This window comes from Aplysia californica, unplaced genomic scaffold (genome assembly GCF_000002075.1).
Source record: "Aplysia californica isolate F4 #8 unplaced genomic scaffold, AplCal3.0 scaffold00026, whole genome shotgun sequence".
NCBI classification, from domain to species: domain Eukaryota; kingdom Metazoa; phylum Mollusca; class Gastropoda; order Aplysiida; family Aplysiidae; genus Aplysia; species Aplysia californica.
The window spans coordinates 1,332,417-1,350,964 of record NW_004797296.1 but is presented as its reverse complement, the minus strand read 5'-3'; the positions used below and the strand labels follow the sequence as shown (position 1 = coordinate 1,350,964).

The following is an 18,548-nucleotide window of genomic DNA, read 5'->3' as shown; positions in this document are numbered from 1 at the left end:
AATGCTCTTTTTTTAAAAATTCCTGGCAGACAGCATGAAAAATATGTGATTCAATAAAGTTTTTTGTTTTTAGTTGATTTGATTAGTGCTTACTCTTTCTATAGCAAATGAACGAAATTTCTTTTCTCTCTCATGAATAAGAAAAAACTGCAAGATGACCTCTTCAATATTTTGAAAAATAAAGTTTTATCAAAATCTTGGATAATGTTTAATATCCTGTGCTTCAGAAATTTATTCATGCCTTTTCTATCAAAGTTTTTAATGCTCACCAACATTTTTGATGTCATGGTTGTGCTCCATCCTGTTGGAAGTAAAAGAAATAAGTTTGATTCTTATTTGGGGAATTCTGTTGTTTTTATTTTTCCTCTGGAATGCTGCATCCTTTTCATCCCATGAAGGTTTAAAAGCACCCCACTTCTTAAATGATATAAATTTCTTTGGCAGGGGCTAGAACTTTGGCAATCAGTCTCTTAAATGCTCAGGAATTCCTGTTGCTCCCTCTTGTAATTGAAAAAGCCCTCTAACCTATACTTCTCTTCTTTAGCAGTCACCATAGTCAGTGCTATTAGAGGAAAAGAATGTAAGACACGAGAAGGTTGGGTATGCTCTTCAATCTGTAGTAATCTGAATTAAATTTATAGGTAGGCCTAAAACTGTAATACTTGAAATCAGTTTCTTTATATGTTAGAATCTTTTAATGCAAAAATGTTCGTCACCAGCCACGGACATCATACTTCAGAACATGGAACTTCAAACAGAAATGGGCCTCAAGTGTGCGGAGATTTTGCGTCGTGGAGAAGCCATTCCTGATGACATGGTGCTGAAAATGATTGAGGACAAAGTTAATTCTCCAGAAGTAGCACACCATGGTGAGGAGATGAAACTAATGATGAGATTATTGTTGTATTTTCTGTATCATTCATTTTATTCTCTGTTAGATGACCATTCTGCTTCATCTACGAAAGAATGATGATAATCACTTTGTTACTTTACCAAGCGTTAAAAAAGAAATACGCATTTGTTTGGCTTGTTTTTGTTTTTGTTTTTGTTTGAGTATAAAAGCAACAACTTACAATATAGATTTATAGATAATTTTAAAAGCTGGCCTCGCTCTATTGAGGTTTTGGGATTTATGTTTTGTTAGAGTGAACCCTTGGTAGTCTAGTGATTTGTATGAAGTCTACTGAGAGGACAGAAGCCAGAGTGAACATTGAAAAGAATTGCCACCCTCTTTGGAAGTTAAATTGGGGCATACAGTATCACCTTACCAGTGTGGTATTTATAACTCCTCTTGGTGGGACAGTGTTCTGTTTATATCCCAGAGCTCTCTCAGGGTTCAACATCATTTGTGTACCTACTATGTACAACAGATAGAACATTCAAACAAGCATGAATATTGAGACTGTATAGCGAGAAGAATGGTATCAACTAATTGAGTCCTGAGCCATACAGGAAGCGTGCACCTTGAGCACCGTGGATCGAATAATAGATTTATACTATTGTATGCTGACATGAGGGATGTGTTTAGTGTACAGAAGGGTGAAGTTAAAGTATGGTCAGGTATGCTCTCATGTCTGTATGATCAACTGAAGTTGCTGTTGGTGTAAAGTGCCCAGAGCCTAATTAGGGTGTGGGTGCGATATAAATTTACTAATTATTGTTATTATTGTATCTCCTTGTGGCTTTTGTTTTTCTCCTTCTCTCAAAACTAATGGATAAAAGTAAATTTGCACCTCATTTCCAACCCCTTGCACTTTGAATGGATTTGACCTAGTGCACATATCCAGGGTCACCATGGAGAGTGCACTGGAGATGCAGCTATTTCTTGCAGGAGCGGGACACAGAGAGGTGTGATGGTTGTGATGTACGAAGAGCTAACGATGTATCTGTCTTTTGTTCTGTGACCAGGGTACATCATGGATGACTTCCCATGCCTGTCAGAGGAACTGATGTCTATCAAAGACCAGCTGGAGCTTATCAAAAGTTGGAAACTCAAGCCAGACTTTGTCATCAACTTGAGGGTGGGTGGATTACATCACTCATTTCATTGAAAGGGGGCCCAGCTAGTTATAACATATTTCTCTATGTGATACATATATCATCACTACCGCAAAAAAAAAAATAATAACAATTAGTTCAAACTGGCTTTTCAAGGTAAGTGATTAAAAATGAGAGTTATTCAATTTTCTTGCAACGGTGACGATATAGATAATAATAATAAAAAACAATTTTTACTTTTGACACTGCACTACATTCTATTTTGAAATTTCCTTATATTTTTGCTGGCATCATTTTTAGTAATTTAGCTTGAGGTTGTAAACTTTAAACATACTTCATATCATCACTGTCACAAGAAAAATGAGAAACTTTAGTTTTTTATTACTCACCAATTAAATGAGGTGCATTTTAGCTTTCCAAATTAGTGATTGTATGTGCATAATCCATTTGACAGGACCAGCGTCTGCAGTGAAATAGTTAGGTTCTTTGTTGTTACACGCAGAAGACATGAATTCAGTTCTCAAGTGGGGGAGTTATTTTGTCGAGTAGCTGCATTTCTCATTCAGCCTGGGTTTGTCCTGACAAGCATGATCAAAGCAGCCAGCCTCTTATATAATCAAAATCGAAACAGCTGGGATGTAAAGTGTTTGTAGTCATTAAAATCATTTACAATCATTTTACAGATTCCCGACAAAGACATTGAGCGCCGGAGACTTGGTCAGAAGCTTGATCCTCAGACCCTGGATCTGTACACCCGAGACATCTACGCGCCAGACAAACCTGTGCCCCCGGTGAGTGTGTACAAGTATTGGCATTTTCTAAGAATACACCTATGTTGAAAGATTTTTCTGAATGATGTTCACTCCCCATGATTTTATAAGAGAACAAAAATGAAAGCCTTATAGAAAGTATTCTGCCGAAAAGTTCCAATTTTCAGCTACTTCAGGATGAGAATGAGCAATAGAAAAGTTGTTCTTTGACAATTAGTCATGTTTTTGGTGACACATTCTCGCACTATTATCCTGACCTTTATATTTTTCCCTTGATCTTTAGCCTTCACCAGAGAAAGAAGATGAAGATGAGGATGAAGAAGAAGAGGTAGAGGATGAGGAAGAGCCTCCAGAGGTTTGTTGCTTTTGTTTACATGTTTTATTGTTAAGTCTTTCCAAGACCGACTGTTGAAATCATTAAAACGTATTATTATGTCCTTGAACAATTGTGTTTTATTTTTAGAGGCCCAGGAATGCATTTCTAGGCTGATCTCTAGACTTTCTTATTTCCAGTTTTGTGTTAGTTTTGTAGATATTTAGTTTGGTGATCGCTCAATTTATAGACTTTCTTGCAATAAAAGATGATATCTTATTTCGAAAAAAAAGACAGTTGCTTGATGTTGGTGATTGCAGCATGTTTGTGTCAATGGTTGGGTTTGAGGTGCATGAAGAAAGTTTTTCATATGTTAAGTTTATGGGAAAGAATTTGTTTATAGTTTATAGGGTGGTGAAGTTATGAGGTGTTTGGCTCTTTTTCATGTGTAATTTTTATACCTTTAAACGTAATTAAAATAATAATAATAAATAGCTTATATATGCTGAGCATTTCCTTTTTAAAAAAATTCTTAATGCACATTACTTTCATAAATAAAGATATCACATTTTTTAAACTAAAGAACATGTGGGTACATAAAACATATTATGATATATGTACATGTCTACAGTCTACAAAATTTCTTTGAGAAAATTAGTCACTCAGTGTGCTTGGCATCTATTCTATAAGATGTTATGGTCTTTTTCATTTATTATTTTTTTGTACCTGAAATCATATTTCTATTTTTCAATAAATCATCAATATCATCCCGCCAGGACGAAGAACCAATCATTGAACTGCCTGTGGAAGTTTTGGAACGTTTGGTCAAAAGACCTGAGGATCTTCCACAACAAGTTGAGGAAAATCTGAGCAAGTACAAGACGAACATGTTGAGGATTTTGGAGGTTTGTGCCTCTTTATTTTATTGTGTCTTAATCAACACTTTGACTCGAAAAACCTGACTCATGACTGCATTAAATGTAAAGTTCTTTGTGATATCTGAAAAGAAACCAAGGGAAACGAGTATCAGATAGAAAGGTTTGTATTTTATCTTATATTGAATCATGTCCCTTTTGCCATGAGTAAACTATTTTTCATGTTTTCGAAGCAATTTTTAGAACCATCAGAAGAAATGAATTTTATCAACGAATTGGAAGTTTTTGATGTCCGAATTGGGAGATTCATGTGAACCACATCTAGAAGTATATCATAAGTAATGGTCTCTAGAATGGAAAATAATACTCACACACACACACACACACACACACACACACACACACACACATACACGCGCACACACACATGCACATACACACGCACATACACACACACAAATACACGCACGCACACACATACACGCGCACACACACACGCACATACACACACACAAATACACGCACACACGCACATACACACACACAAATACACGCACACACACACACACACACACACACACACAAACACACACAAACACATGCACTTTTTAAAAACTACAGGTGAAATTATTCTCTTCTCTCTCAGGACTACATGGCTGATCACGACCAACAGTATTTGATTGAGATGGACGGAAATCAAACTGTTCTCACTTTATTCAAGGTTAGTCCATTGTAGTACTGTCTGAACATGGAGGTCACGAAACTATGACCCGAGGGCCGGATCTGGCCCTTGAGGTCAGTTCATCTGGCCCGCCGACGTCTTAACTTGGAAGATGAGCTTGTAGCTTTCTCAGGATCTATTCATCAAAATAATTTGATTATTTCTTTAAACTCCACATCATCATCAGTGTTATCCTCACCTTGCATCAGGGTATAGGCCACGAACACTTTCCACATTTTCCTAACCTGGGCTAGTCTCTCAATATTGTTCCATGGCTTCCTATTTTTCATGTACATAATTCTCTTTGACTCTTCTCCTGATATGTTGTAGTACTGTCTAAACATATAGTAGTCAATGTATGTATATTCCTTCATCACATTTCAATGTCTGAGTACTCAAATGATTAAAAGCAGATTGTTTGGGGTTTTTTTTACTATACCTCTTTGGTTTCTGCTTGTCTGTCTTGCTTTTCCCTTGCATTAAATGATAATTGTTGTTGTGTTGATATGTATCTCTTTACTCAAACTAACAAATGATTGATAAAGAACTGGAATGGAGTAGTAATACAAAAGAGATCTTCCTAACACCGAGGGAATCTTGAAAATTATCTTTTTATTGTTGCAGCAACTAATGCAGAAGCTCCTGACATTTGTTTTGCGACCCGCGGCTGTGGTCACTCGCCTGAACGATCCTGAGGAGGAAGAAATGCCAGAGGACATGGAGACAGAAGAACTCCTGCGTAGCTTTGGTCCCAAGCAGATGGTGGCCCCGCGCTACAGGTGGAGGAGAAGTCGCTGGCTGCGCCACTGTCCCGTCGCCCTCTACGAGGGGAACATACTGCCGGGGAAACCAGAGTTTTGTGTTAGGTGAGCTCAGTGACCATTATCATCTTGAGCATCATTGTTGTCATGGACGTAGCTGGAGCTATTCTTGTGGGTGGTTGGAGGGAGCTGCTTGTAGGTCCTACTTCTTTACTTTCCCTCCATTTTTTAAAACTCTTTGAGGGGAATATACTGCCTGGGAAACCAGAGTTTTGCGTTAGGTGAGCTCAATGACCATCATCATCTTGATTATTGACGTCATCATCATCATCATCATCATCATCAGCATGCTCTACCATGGAAGCAGCAGGAGCAATTCTTGTGGGTGGTTGGAGGGAGCAGCTTGTAGGTCCTACTTCCTTACTTTCTCTCTATTTTTTTCTTTTGTCTGTCTGTCTCACTCTTTCCCAGGGCTAAGAGAATATCACCCTATCGGTGTGCTTCTTTTTTCCTCAAACTTAACTTCTTATTAATTCGTTAGAAAACTGATGGAGAGGTTGGATTAAAACTGAATGCTCTTGTCCACTCAGCTTAATCTCATCTGTTTTCTGGCTCCATCTGTACTGTTGATGGTAGGAGCTCCACATAACATCACTAGCGTCCTCCGTCTTTCGCTATTTCCTGTGGTCTTCATAGGCTACTGTCCACAGCAAGTTTTGTGTTGAAAGATGTAAGTAATCTTTATCTATTCTTTTTTGCCTTCAACTTTGTCTTGGAGAACTGATGTCATCAAATTTACAGTGCAATGATGCTGTGTAAGATGTCCACCTGTCTGAGATGGCCACTTTTCTCCTTGACGAAAAGTGGCTGTCTCAGTTTTGACTGCATGTTTATTGACTAGATACGTGGCACAGTATCTACAAACTTTTAAAGATACTTGAAAGTAAATTTATGTCTTTAATGTTATACCGGCAGTTTCCTGGACAAGCTGTACTGTCTGTCAAGTGCTGAAGCAATGGAAAAGTTTGTGAAAAACCCTCGCCCTTACTTACTGCCTGAGCAGCCACGCCCCCCTTGCAAGCTGTCTGTGATAGGTGCGCCCATGTCAGGAAAGACGACTCTGAGCAATTTGATAGCGCACAAGTACGGTGGGAAAGTAAGTGTTTTTCTTGAACTTTAAACTTTTTTAAGTGGACATGATTGTGCATGAAGTTTAACGTACCTTTCATACTAATAAAATTCTTTTCGTTCTTTGTACATATATTTTTGTAGTACCGCTGTATTTTGTATTTTGTTTGTTAATTATGGCCACTACATTCTGTGAGTGTGTTGTGCAGTATGCAGAGTAAACTACGAAAATTAATCTCTTTTTGAGATTCTGGGGCTAGATGACAGAGAGGTACACAGAACGATGACCAAAGAGAGAGACAAGTGGACGGGAAGAAAGAGAGAAGGGGGGGGAGGTGCAGAGAGAATGAGGGAGAGCTCAGCAAGAGAGACATACATGTAATTGTATTGAATATGATACGACTTAGAAAAGGATGAAGTTGTTATCTCACAAAATAGCTTCCTTTTGAATGTAAAAAAAAGTTTCTTCTTATATTTTAACACCTACTGCCCTACAGTATTGATCAATGCTTCACTTACATTCAAATTGTGCAGGTGTTTGAAATCTCTGAGCTTACCAAGGAAAGACGCGAGGAAGAGAAGAGAAAGATGGTGGAGCAGACGAGGAAAGAAACGACAGAGCAGGCTATTGTACAGGTCAAGACCAAGATCAAGGAGCAGATGGAGGCCGAAGCAGCAGCAAGGGAGGAAGGTGAGAGCAGCTTGTGTTGTGATGGACAGAAAGCCAGATGGGTTAATTTGTTTTAAAAAATTATTTGGGGGGGGGGGGGAGTTGTTTTTTTATGTGTTTTGTTGCTTCTTCTGTGTTATCTGCCTCTTATATAACCGTAAGTTGTCGCAAGGCAATAAAAGTGTACAGTTTCAACCCACTTTTTTGTTTTTTCTGTGTTGCATGTACCTTTTGAAGCGTAGTCTTCCTGAAGCCCCTTTCTGAACAGCCTTCTGTTAATCCATGTACCCGATCTGAGTGACACCTGTCTTCTGTTTTGTGTGTGTGTGTATGGGGGGGGTTGTTTTTTCTTTTTTAGATAATATTATACTAGTTTTATGCTTTTACCATGTTGTGATTAACAGATTCAGGTGTGGTTGGAGAGCACTGCTGGAAGGTGCTACCTAGCTTTTCTTTTTCCCTTTTGTTTCTGTCCGTCTATCTCATTATTTGCCTCCACTATAATGATGATGACCGCTTTTGAGTCAATGTGCTCATTTTTACTTTTACTTCTTAAAATAGAAGGGTTTATAGCTCAGTGCTTTTTGTAGAAAATTGGCCGCAGGTTGTTTAACTTAGCTGAAGCAGCAAAGGGTTAGAGAAAGAAGGACAACACTAGTGTTCATCATATTAATGGAAACTCAAAAAAAGGTAAGGAAACCCTTCTTTCTTCGTCATTTTATAAGAAATTTGTGAGACAACAGCATAATATGTGAGCAAAGGCACGAAGAGTAGAATCGTTTTGTATGAAGGGGACAACAAATCAAAATCTAGTGGCTGTTATATATGATCCTATTATTGAGGTAAGGTTCAAGTGTCTTGCTCAATGACATGCCACTTCTTATCACCAAATTCTAATTCTTAGCCTATTTATTTCCTATCATCAGAACGCTTGGCTCGTCTAGCAGAGGAGGCAGCGAGGGAACAGGAAGGTGTGTTGTATTTCTTTTCTGCTTATCAATGTATTGCTCTGTTCCAATGATTGGACAAATTAATTATTTTCTGCCTACTCTATGTTATCTTAATCTTAAGTATTGGAATTTAAATCTTTTGAACAACAGTTTGTTCTCAATTGCGATACTTTGAATTCATGTTTGTTTCTGTTTGTACCGATGATGAAAGTTCCTTTTAACAAGTAATCAAAATCTTCCTGTAATAAATGTAGGCCCAATGCATATTTATTTTTTCAGTGTGTCAGGCCTTGTCTTTCTACTATGTTATTTACTTGACACAGTATCCATGCTTCTTTGTCACAGCTTTTTTATCTTTCTTTTAGACACATTAGAAGTGGGGTTCTTTTTTTCCTTATCAAACTCTTTATTATCATCTCACGCATAGTCTCTTTTTTTGCTTTGCACTTTTTCACGCTGTATTTTGCATGTTTTTTCACTCCTTCAATATATGCAGAGCGGGAAAGACTTGAAGCCTTGAGGGCAGGTTTGTATTCTTCCGTTAGCAAAGCACATTTTACAGTATGAAGTAGAATTGCTTTGATGTGGTCACGGTGGTCCGCACAGTTGACACTAACTCTGTGTTGTTTTAGTAGAAAGATGAGGTTATTATAACCCATGTCTATTCACTGCACTGCTGGTCGTCAGATTCTTTTTTGCATGCTCACTTTTTCCATCATTTTGTTTTTACTAATGTTTTTATTGTTTTCAGTGCTGACCATGAAAAAGAGTACAGCTCATGATTTTCTTAATCTGTCCTTGTTGTCTGCTCACCAATAAATGCCTCAACTCTTGCCTGGGGTTTTTTCATAGCTTTAACACAACGCATGAAAAATGTTAGAATTTAAAGAAAAAAAGAATTTTCATCTGTGATAAGCACTTTTCTAACAATGTGTGCATTTTTGGGGGTTTTTTTTTTCTTTAGTTTAATTCACAAAGCAATGATAGAAAGCTTTGCATGTTTTGAAAATACGACACCTGGAAAATAAACTTCAAGAGTAATAATACTGCCTGTTAACAATGATTCTTCGTTTATTGTTTGTTTTCTACTTTCTTATGACGTCTGCTTGTTCTTGTTAGAACACCGCCACCACTAATAAATCCTTTGTCACCTGGCTTCCTCTTGTGAGAGGGAAAATATATTATAGTGATATACCCTTCTTATTCGGGGGGTGAAGGGGAGACAGTCTATATATTTGCCTGTAAAAGCTGGGGCGAGGGTGTTGATGTAAAAAAGGAAAATGTAAATGAAAACTGGAAAATTTGCAAGCATTTTGCTTGGAACTTTTGGTCCTTTTAACTTAAGGTGAAGATAAGGTAGCTTAAGAAATGCCTATGGAAGGGAAACAAATGTAATATGACAATATGACACATTGCCCAGTTAGCTTTGCATTATGATTTCTTTCACCTTTTAAGTACATTGTATTACATACACACTTAAGTTTGCAGAAAGAAAGAATATTCTAATGACTGAGGTTATTGCTAAGTTCCTGCTCTGTGGTGACAGTGACTGTTGTCCTGCTCAAATAAACATTCTCTCTTAGTGGCGTCAATGACCTAGTGGTAAGGCTGTTGGACTCATAACTATAACGTCTTGGGTTTGAATACTGTAAGGGGTCTGACCTTGTGTCCCTTGGAAAGGCACTTTACGCAAATTTTCCTCACTTCACTTGCATGGGAATAGGTACACAGCTATAGACAGTGAAAGATATTGTCAGTTTGTTTCTGTTTGAGCTTGTAGTTTCACAGGATACACAGAGTGTTTTCACTTATCGTTGCATAGATAACACCATAGATGGTTTTTAAAATTTTTGCCGTTTTCTCGATTTGCAAAATGCAAAATGAGATTACTACTAAATTTCACGTTTTATTTTGATTGCTTAGTGTAGGACTCCATATGTCATTTTGAAAAGCGACTTATGACAATGTCTTACACAGAGAAGTCGCTTCTTGTTGTTTCTTTAGATGTTCGGTTGTTTTCTTTACTTTGCCTCTGTTCTTTCTGTCTCTCAGTCTTTCTTTATCCTGATACTAACACTTTCAACAGATATGTTAAATCCATTAAAATAAAAGAACTTCTCAAATGAAATCTGTTTCCCACTGCATTTATGTTTTCTTGTCACTGATTTAAAAGAAATATATATAGGCCTCCTAGTTTATATTTTCACTTTGCTTCTTTGTTTAACAGGGCATGTTGATATGAAATATATGGACCAGTGTGCTAAATAGTTGCTTAGCACCAGTGTAACTGTTTGTCTCTTTGGCATTGCACACAAAGCACATGAATTTAAAAACCCAATAGGGTAGTTTTTTTTATGAAGTATATATGTCTGTTTGCTGGGATGTTGCACCCCACCCAGGCTTTATTGCTCCTTCTGCATGGTCAAAGCATGCAGGCTCCTCTATGATCTATATTGAGTAAACAGGGGCAAAAATATGTACAATCAATCATAGCTGATAGGTGTCATGTCAGCCTTCCTTTCCTCTTGTTTGATGTTTTTGTTTTTGTTTTATTTCCTGGTTCATATTTTGTACTATACCTTTTCTTTTTCTTATATTTTTTTTATGTTGTATTATTCAGCTCTGTGCCTCTGAAAAGAAAAAGAACTCTTTCTCCAGCTTGCATATATTTTATCTCATTGGTTTTGAAGGAATGAATTTGTTTAATTGTTGTTGATTTTTTTTCTTCCTCAGAGGAAGAAGAGGAAGGGGGTAAGTGTACAAGCTTTCTTTTACTTTTCCTATTTTGGAATACTATTTGTACTAATGTTACTGTTAGCTTTTTTGCCAGACAAAGGAGATAGATTTTGCTCTGTTTGTATTTGAAATTGAATCTTAAAAAGTGATTTTTAAAAAATTTTGTCTGGAAGCCTAATTTGATTGGTTGATATTAAAGGATACTTTTTTGCAGTCTTTGTACAATGTTACAGCTGGTATGTATTTTTATCTTGGGCTTTTCTTTTGGGTTCTGTGGTTTTTAGCACTCTATTTTTTTTCTGGACTACTGACTGTTATCACATCAATGTGCTAACTTAACTCAACTCAAATTGAATCCAGACCGCGTTTTTATGATATATAATATACAGTTTTCTGGGTGGTTGGCGGGTGCTCTGGTGTGGTTTGCTCCTTCTTTCCTATCAAACATCTATCGTCTTTATCTCCCCTCCTTCTTTTTTGTGTTTGTTACTCTCTTGTAAGAACTCTAATCTTCGGCACTTGTGTTGCAAGTGCCGTAAAACTCTTACGAAAACTAAACTAAGAGAGCTGCTTTATTATAATCTGTTGTATTCTTTGTCAACAGAAGATGGTGACAGTGAGACAAAGTCTCCAAAGGAGGGTGAAGAGGAAGCAAAAGAAGAGACTCCTGCTGAGGCAGAGGAGGAAAAGGCTGCAGAGGAAGGAGGAGGCGAGGAGGGAGGAGAGGAGGAGAAAGAGAAGAGCGCGGAAGACGAGGAGAAGCCTGCCACTGAGGGGGGAGAAGGAGAGGACAACTCTGTCATTGCTGCTTCAGGAACGTCGACAGAGGATCAGCCACCACCGCCGCCAGCTGAGCCTGAGGTGAGGGTCCTCATTGTAACAATTAGGTTTTGTGACAGACACAGACTACATATGCATGTGTGCCTGCAGAAAGGTCCCAGTTGTTGGCAAAGCTATTTTTTGAGCATCGTGGTGAAAAGGCCAAAAAGTCTTACCTGCTAAAAAATTTAGCTCCATCAGAAAACACATGTTTAACAATTTTTTAATGACATATTGAAAGGATTTTATAATATTTTAATTAAGTCTAAATATATTTTTATTAGTTATTTTTGCAATATGTCATACATCACGAAAGGTTAAAAATGTACTAGAAATTGTGTTTTTCTCCAAATTTTGTTTTTACACCTTCTGTTACAAAATGTGACATATCTTTAAAACTACTCAAAATAATTTTAAAACTAAAAAATCTGTGTGTTCAGCGTCCTATTTGCTACAAGAATATGCCCTTATTTCAATGTCCAAAATTTCTGACAAGTGGGACTTTTCTCCAGGCACACACACATATTGCCGGCCAGCTGTTCAGATGTGTTAAGCCCAAAATTTTTTAAAATGTTTCCTTAGAACACTTGAACAGCTTTCGAAAGATAGATATAAATAGATAACAGACATGGACTACATGTATCAGTACAACCAGATATGGGGGTGCAGGAACAGATAGCCGAGTATGTGTTGTATCACTCAGCACAATAAAGAATAAGAATAATGGTATATAGAGCATAGAGTAACCAGAGTGTACCTAATGGATCACAGTCTTTTGAAGTGTACATTTCAGCTCAAGTTTAGAATGTGTATGAGATGTCACACCAACATTGATGTCCCTCCCCCACAAAAAGACAAAAGTAAATCAGATACAGAAAAAGCCAAGTATATAACAATTACCTTTTCTTTTTCGTATTCGTGTTGTTCTGCACACAACTGTGACAAGCAGCACTCCCCACCATCATCTCTTGAGACAAGCGGATGTCAAAAGGTATATGGTTGTGAAGACAGAATATTCTCAGTTATATCTCTTGTATCATATCAGGTTGATGAAACTCATCCAGATGTGGTTGCCATGGTAAACGCGGCCGTTGCCGAGGCGGAGGCTCAGGTGATCACACTGTCAGCGGAGGTCCAGGTGGAGGTTCTGGACATGGCCATCAAGACGTGGGAGAAGGATCTCCGCAGCAAGAAACCAGAGGGACCTCTGTGAGTTTATCTTCTTCTCTGCATTCCCCTGCTACATCTCAGGGGCAGTTAACTGCTGGTTCTTCAACATTCAGTACAACTGACTTTTATGTATGTGACCATTTTTTCTATTTCTTACAGCCCCTTGCCTTCAAGTTGAAGGCAGCCACATTTCTCTGTGGGACTTATTGGATGTAGTCAGCCTCTTGCCTTTATACATCCTCGTCTGAATTTCTTCCTTTTTTCCTGCAAAGTGCAAATGTAGGTGTTTTTACGCCTTCATCAATATTGATTAGATCAAATTTAGAGGCAGGCTTCCAACCCTGCCCATCAGAGTCAACCTGGGCTGAGAGGGATTCAACATCCCAGCAGAAAGACAGAGATACTCAAGAAAAATTCTCCCTTCTCAGGAATCAAACTCGGGGTGTAGCAGTTAGGCATCATGCGACAACAAAATGCTTTACCACTACACCACGGCTGCTGATGCTCTGCGGTCACCTCACAGTAATGGTGTAGGGCAGTTGAACTGATCATGCTCTTTCCATTTTGTTGAAAAATGCTAACTGTATCTTATACAGCATTAAAGTCAAATAAAAGGTATTATGATAATAGTAATAATAATGAAGATCATTTTTATAGCGCCCACTCCCGTGTAAACACAGCTCTAGGCGCTTTACATAATTGCATGTACGAATAATATTCACACACGCACACACACGCGCACACATGTGCGCACACATGCATGCCAAACACTCACATGCACACACACACACACAATCACGCACACATGTGCACACCCATGCACCGCAAACACACACACACACACACACACACGCTAACACTACCACACACGCACGCACGCGCGTGCACACACACACACACACACACACACACACACACACACACACACACACACACATCTACTTGTTTATCACACGCGCATGCTTACACTTCATTACGAAATGAACACATACAAATACATAATAAAATAATATATATACTCAATGCAATTTGCAAAATACATAGATGGATACATAGTCATTTACATAACATTGTACCGAACATGAATCTATTGACATAAAAATCATGTCTTTAAATGTGTCTTTAAAGATATTTTTAATTTAGACTCAAATGCTGCATGTCACAAGGGTTGGGGAAGAGAGTTCCAAACTGATGGAGCAAGGTGGGCAAACAATCTTGCAGCTAATGTTTTACCTCCTTTTCTGGGAACTCTTTAAAGATACTGATCGCCTAATTTTAGTGATCCAGATGGAACATTATAACCAGATGAATGATAATTCTGTTTTGTATAGCTCTTAGATCCTTCTGGGATTAGGCACTATGTTCCTACTATTAGGCCTGCTATTACTATTATTATTGTATTATTATTATTATTTCTTTTATTATCATTATTATTATTATTGTTATTATTATTGTTTGTTTTTTTGTTTTTTAAATTACTATTTATGTTATCATTATTGTTATTATTATTATTATTATTATTATTATTATTATTACTATTGCTGTTATTGTTGTTTGTGTTATAACAAATGGCCTTGTGTTTCAGGCATGGCTGCTGGATCCTGGACAACTTCCCCAGTTCCCGGGAACAGTGGAACGCCTGTGTGGAGAAAAACCTCCTCCCTGATGACGTCATTGTCCTTGGTGACTCAAGCGGCGATAGCAAGACAGGTGTCAATTTGATTCAGGTGAGGAGGAGAATGGTTTAAATTACGACAATATTTATTGTCTTTTTTTTTAAAACGTAGGTGACCATTTAGGAGGTGGGCTTCCAACCCTTCCTGTCTGGCCCACCCTGGGCTGAGAGGGATACAACATTTCAGTAGAAAGACGAAGCTATTCTATAAAGATTTTCTTCCCACTCAAGAATCCAACTCAGGTCTCCTGCGTGTGACAGCAAAGTGCCTCACTGCTACATACAGACGCCGGTTCCATTCTGTTATTATTGTATTTCAGGTTCACATGTTAAAGAAAAGCCAGTGCTAGGGGCTTCATACATGAGTATGAAATTTACCAGAAGCTTAATTATGTCAAGCCACAAAGATGAAGTGTGGATACTACTCTTGCGGTTAGGTATTGATAATAAACGGCTTGAAGGTCGAATATTGTGAATTTTGTCAACGATATGGACCCATGGGAATGCCTGAGCATACTCTACCTTACCTTTTTGCACACACAACACACTCTGCAGTGTGTGGTGCTACAACAAGCAGTCAACCCTATGGATCTCTTTAAATAAATCACATGAAGGACAAAAAATATCTCTTATGGAGAAAAATGTATTTTTATTAAGATCATCGTCATGAAGTGCATGATCTGCGACAGACATTGTGATCATGGTTCTCCTTTCATTCCTTTGCTCGGATGTTTTTAAAAAAGTTACATTATCCTGATCTTTCCCAGTCACCTATCTGTTTATGCTCTCCAAATAGGTTTTTATAAATAAACAACATCCAAATAGGGCTTTAATGAATTGTAGTGTGCTGGTTTCCTCTTTATTTGGCAATAAGTCATATTTGTGCAGATTGTAATTGATGAACATTTCTACCTCAGGCACTGGCCGAGCGGTTCTGCAAAAACAATCGGGAGTTTCTGGTGCAGCAGATGGATAAGAGAGAACAGATACGACTTGAGAAGGAGGAGTTAGCCAGACAAGAGGAGGAGAGGAGAGTTGCGTAAGTTCTTGTTACATTCGCAAAAAAAAGAACTAAGATGTTTGGGGGGTTTTCTTTGCTTTTTTTTGTTTCCCCTGCACGTGTGCTCATGAGTTGATGTTTCACAAACACCACAAGGGAAGTAATAAATGTGAAGATCTTATCTGAGATGCAAAACATTACATTTTTTTTGGGTCATATATCAGCCTTTCCAACTCTATCTAGAGAACTGAATTCCAGGATAATATGTTTTGTTGCCTTGTCAGAACAAGGTTTGTTATGAGAATTTCAACGCCATTTGATTTACACTGCTGAACTCCAGATAATTATTTCTATAACACTCCCCCTTCCTCTCCCTCTCCCCCCTCCCCTTCTTTTCTCAAGAAAAGCCACAAAAAGACTTCCAATTTACAAACTTACTGCCAAGAGAAACTTTGAAACTAGCCATGGACAAATTGACTTCCCCCATAGTTTTTATCTAGGCCTACTTACGTATTGAGCAGACTAAGATTTTTTTTTTAACCTAAATATTTCCAGGCTTCCTGGATTATTTTGTTCCTATGAAATACAGCTCAAAATGAAAGAGGGTTTTTTTTTCTTTCTTTTTTTGTTGTAAATTTGATGGGGAAAACATTTTTTATTTTTCTGTCTGGCACTACTCACTTTTTGGACTATGCACATGGGTCATGTGTTTGAGTTTTGGTTTTCAAGCCTATTGTATTGTTGGCCGATTGCATCATACATAATCCATAGGCCTGCAGTATTTACCTCTAGTATTTATTTTCACCTTGTTTTGAAAAACTCCTATTTTGCATTTTGCAGGGAAGAACTTGCAAGGTATCTTTGCTTTAATACTTAATAACACTTGCTTATTTTACTTGTTAATTTGATAGAGTGTGAAGTATTCCATATATTATATCTTCTATTATTTGTTTTCTTCATCTTTAATTTGTTTTTTCAAAGGTTTGCTTTTGTATTCACTGTAGATACATATCATTATAACATTATTCATGTATCATGTACCATTCTTCCTCTGCAAGATGGGAAGAAAGTTTCCATGCAAAAAGGAGAAGAATTGTTTGATTATAAAAACGATTACATATATAGCGCCAGAAATGTTAGAACTTGCTTTACCGATATGGCAGAGACCTGTTGTAAAAAAATCCTTTTTTGACGATGATGACAGGGATATTCAGCTTGTTTTGAGAACAAGAACTAGACTGATTAAGTTTGGGCTATTTTGTTTTCAGGAAACATGATTTTCTATTTTTGCATGGAAAGTTTTGTTGCACCTTTTAATGGTTGGGAAAAAAATAAACATAAAGAAAATGTTGGAAACTCGAAATCCTTACTTTGTGAAACTACTTATACTTGTTTGGTAAAACTGTAGAGTCAACTTCATCTATGATTATATTTTTGTTTGTTCTTTCTTCTCTGACTCGGTTATTACACTCTGTGCTTTTCTTTTTTTCCAAGTGTGTGCAAGTTCAAAAATGTAATCAACTCCATATGAATATTCTTTTGGGAAAAATTAAAGGACATCCATTTTGGATACGGTACTACTCCTAAATATCTCATGAAATCTATTGTATAATCTAGAGATTTATAGATATCTCAGTTTAAAGATCAGCTAGTTGACCTGAAAATTAGGGGATTTTTAGTCACCACAGTTACTTTTCATCATTTGCTAAATCATTTTGCAAATACAGTTTTCTGTTTGTTTCATCTATGTTAATGCCAGTTATGGTAAATCTGTTGAAAAAAATAAACTATAGTACCGTTGCTAATCACGTCGCCTATTATTACATTTTTGTGCTTTTAATTATAGATTTAACATAAAAAGTCTGTCATAAGTATATAACATAAACGGGTATTGCAGCTGTCTTTTGGTTGTTTTTACTCCCCTGCAAAGCAAGGTCAGTCAGTTAATGTTCTTGCAACAGCAATGTTATTTATATGAAAGTCCTACTCCAAATATATATGAACTAAACAGGATTCTTTACTTATGATACAGCAGAGAAAATTATTAGCCTACCAGTACTGATATATTCACATTTACATAGTTATCGATTCTAGGTGGAATTTCTAAACTGATTTGAAATTACTCGTAATATTCAGTTTCTGTCATTATTTATTAATTGTGTGAAAACGATTTGTCAGAGGTGTTGAGAATTTTTAGATGGAAAATATTCACTATGAAGGGAGTTTTCAGCAAAATTTCAGATTATCATTTTTTTAAAGGAAGAAGTTGCCCCTTTCAAAACTGACAGATTCATATTTTCCTGCAGGCAAGAAGAACTTCGCAGACAAGAGGAGGAGGAACAAGAAAGGAAAGAAAGTAAGGTTTCATTTTATATGTAAGGTGACTAGTAATCAAATGCTCATTCTGTGGCTGTTGGTACTACACCTTGATCACATATTGCCGCATGTTTCCACACTTCTTTTCTGTTATGTTTACCTACGCAGCAACTTATAAAAATAGTTAAATTGGGACTGATTAAAGGAGAGAGTACCTAACGCTTTTCTCAGGTCATACATATCTCAGTGTACATTAAATATATTACTCTTGAACCCTGAGGCCCTGCCAACCCTTGACAGGCAGGGTCCGAAGCCAGCCTCTAAATGTGTCACGACGTGGTGGAATCCGGCGCTCGTCAATTTTTGGGCTTGGGGAGTTATTAGTGTTATCTTAAAACTTGTTCAATTGTCTTGCTATCAGTGGAAAAATGCCCCTCTTTCTTGAATAGAAGTCAAGATGTTTGAGTTTTCTAGCTTGATAGTCCGTGGAAACTGAAAACTTACATTTTTTGTGCCTTATATCAACATTTTTCAGTAAAATTTACACAGAAATGTGTTCTTAATTGGACAACAATAGTGTTAAAACAAAAATTCGATGAAAATTACCAAACTGGCAAAAAAAATGCCAGTTTCTTCAATTTCATTA

At 37.2% G+C, this 18,548-nt stretch overlaps 1 protein-coding gene across 1 annotated transcript in view; it reads left to right on the top strand.

Moving 5' to 3' along the window:
- LOC101859539 (adenylate kinase 9) overlaps positions 1–18,548 on the top strand; it is a gene marked incomplete in the record, with an annotated part of 54,190 nt that overhangs the window by 2,748 nt on the left and 32,894 nt on the right. The window contains 18 exon segments of the mRNA XM_013089691.1: positions 720–869; positions 1,909–2,021; positions 2,682–2,789; positions 3,052–3,123; positions 3,858–3,986; positions 4,603–4,677; positions 5,302–5,543; positions 6,414–6,594; positions 7,101–7,257; positions 8,163–8,207; positions 8,683–8,712; positions 10,920–10,937; positions 11,527–11,783; positions 12,787–12,950; positions 14,497–14,638; positions 15,504–15,625; positions 16,427–16,441; positions 17,893–17,942. Of these exon segments, the coding sequence (XP_012945145.1) occupies positions 720–869; positions 1,909–2,021; positions 2,682–2,789; positions 3,052–3,123; positions 3,858–3,986; positions 4,603–4,677; positions 5,302–5,543; positions 6,414–6,594; positions 7,101–7,257; positions 8,163–8,207; positions 8,683–8,712; positions 10,920–10,937; positions 11,527–11,783; positions 12,787–12,950; positions 14,497–14,638; positions 15,504–15,625; positions 16,427–16,441; positions 17,893–17,942 (2,070 nt within the window).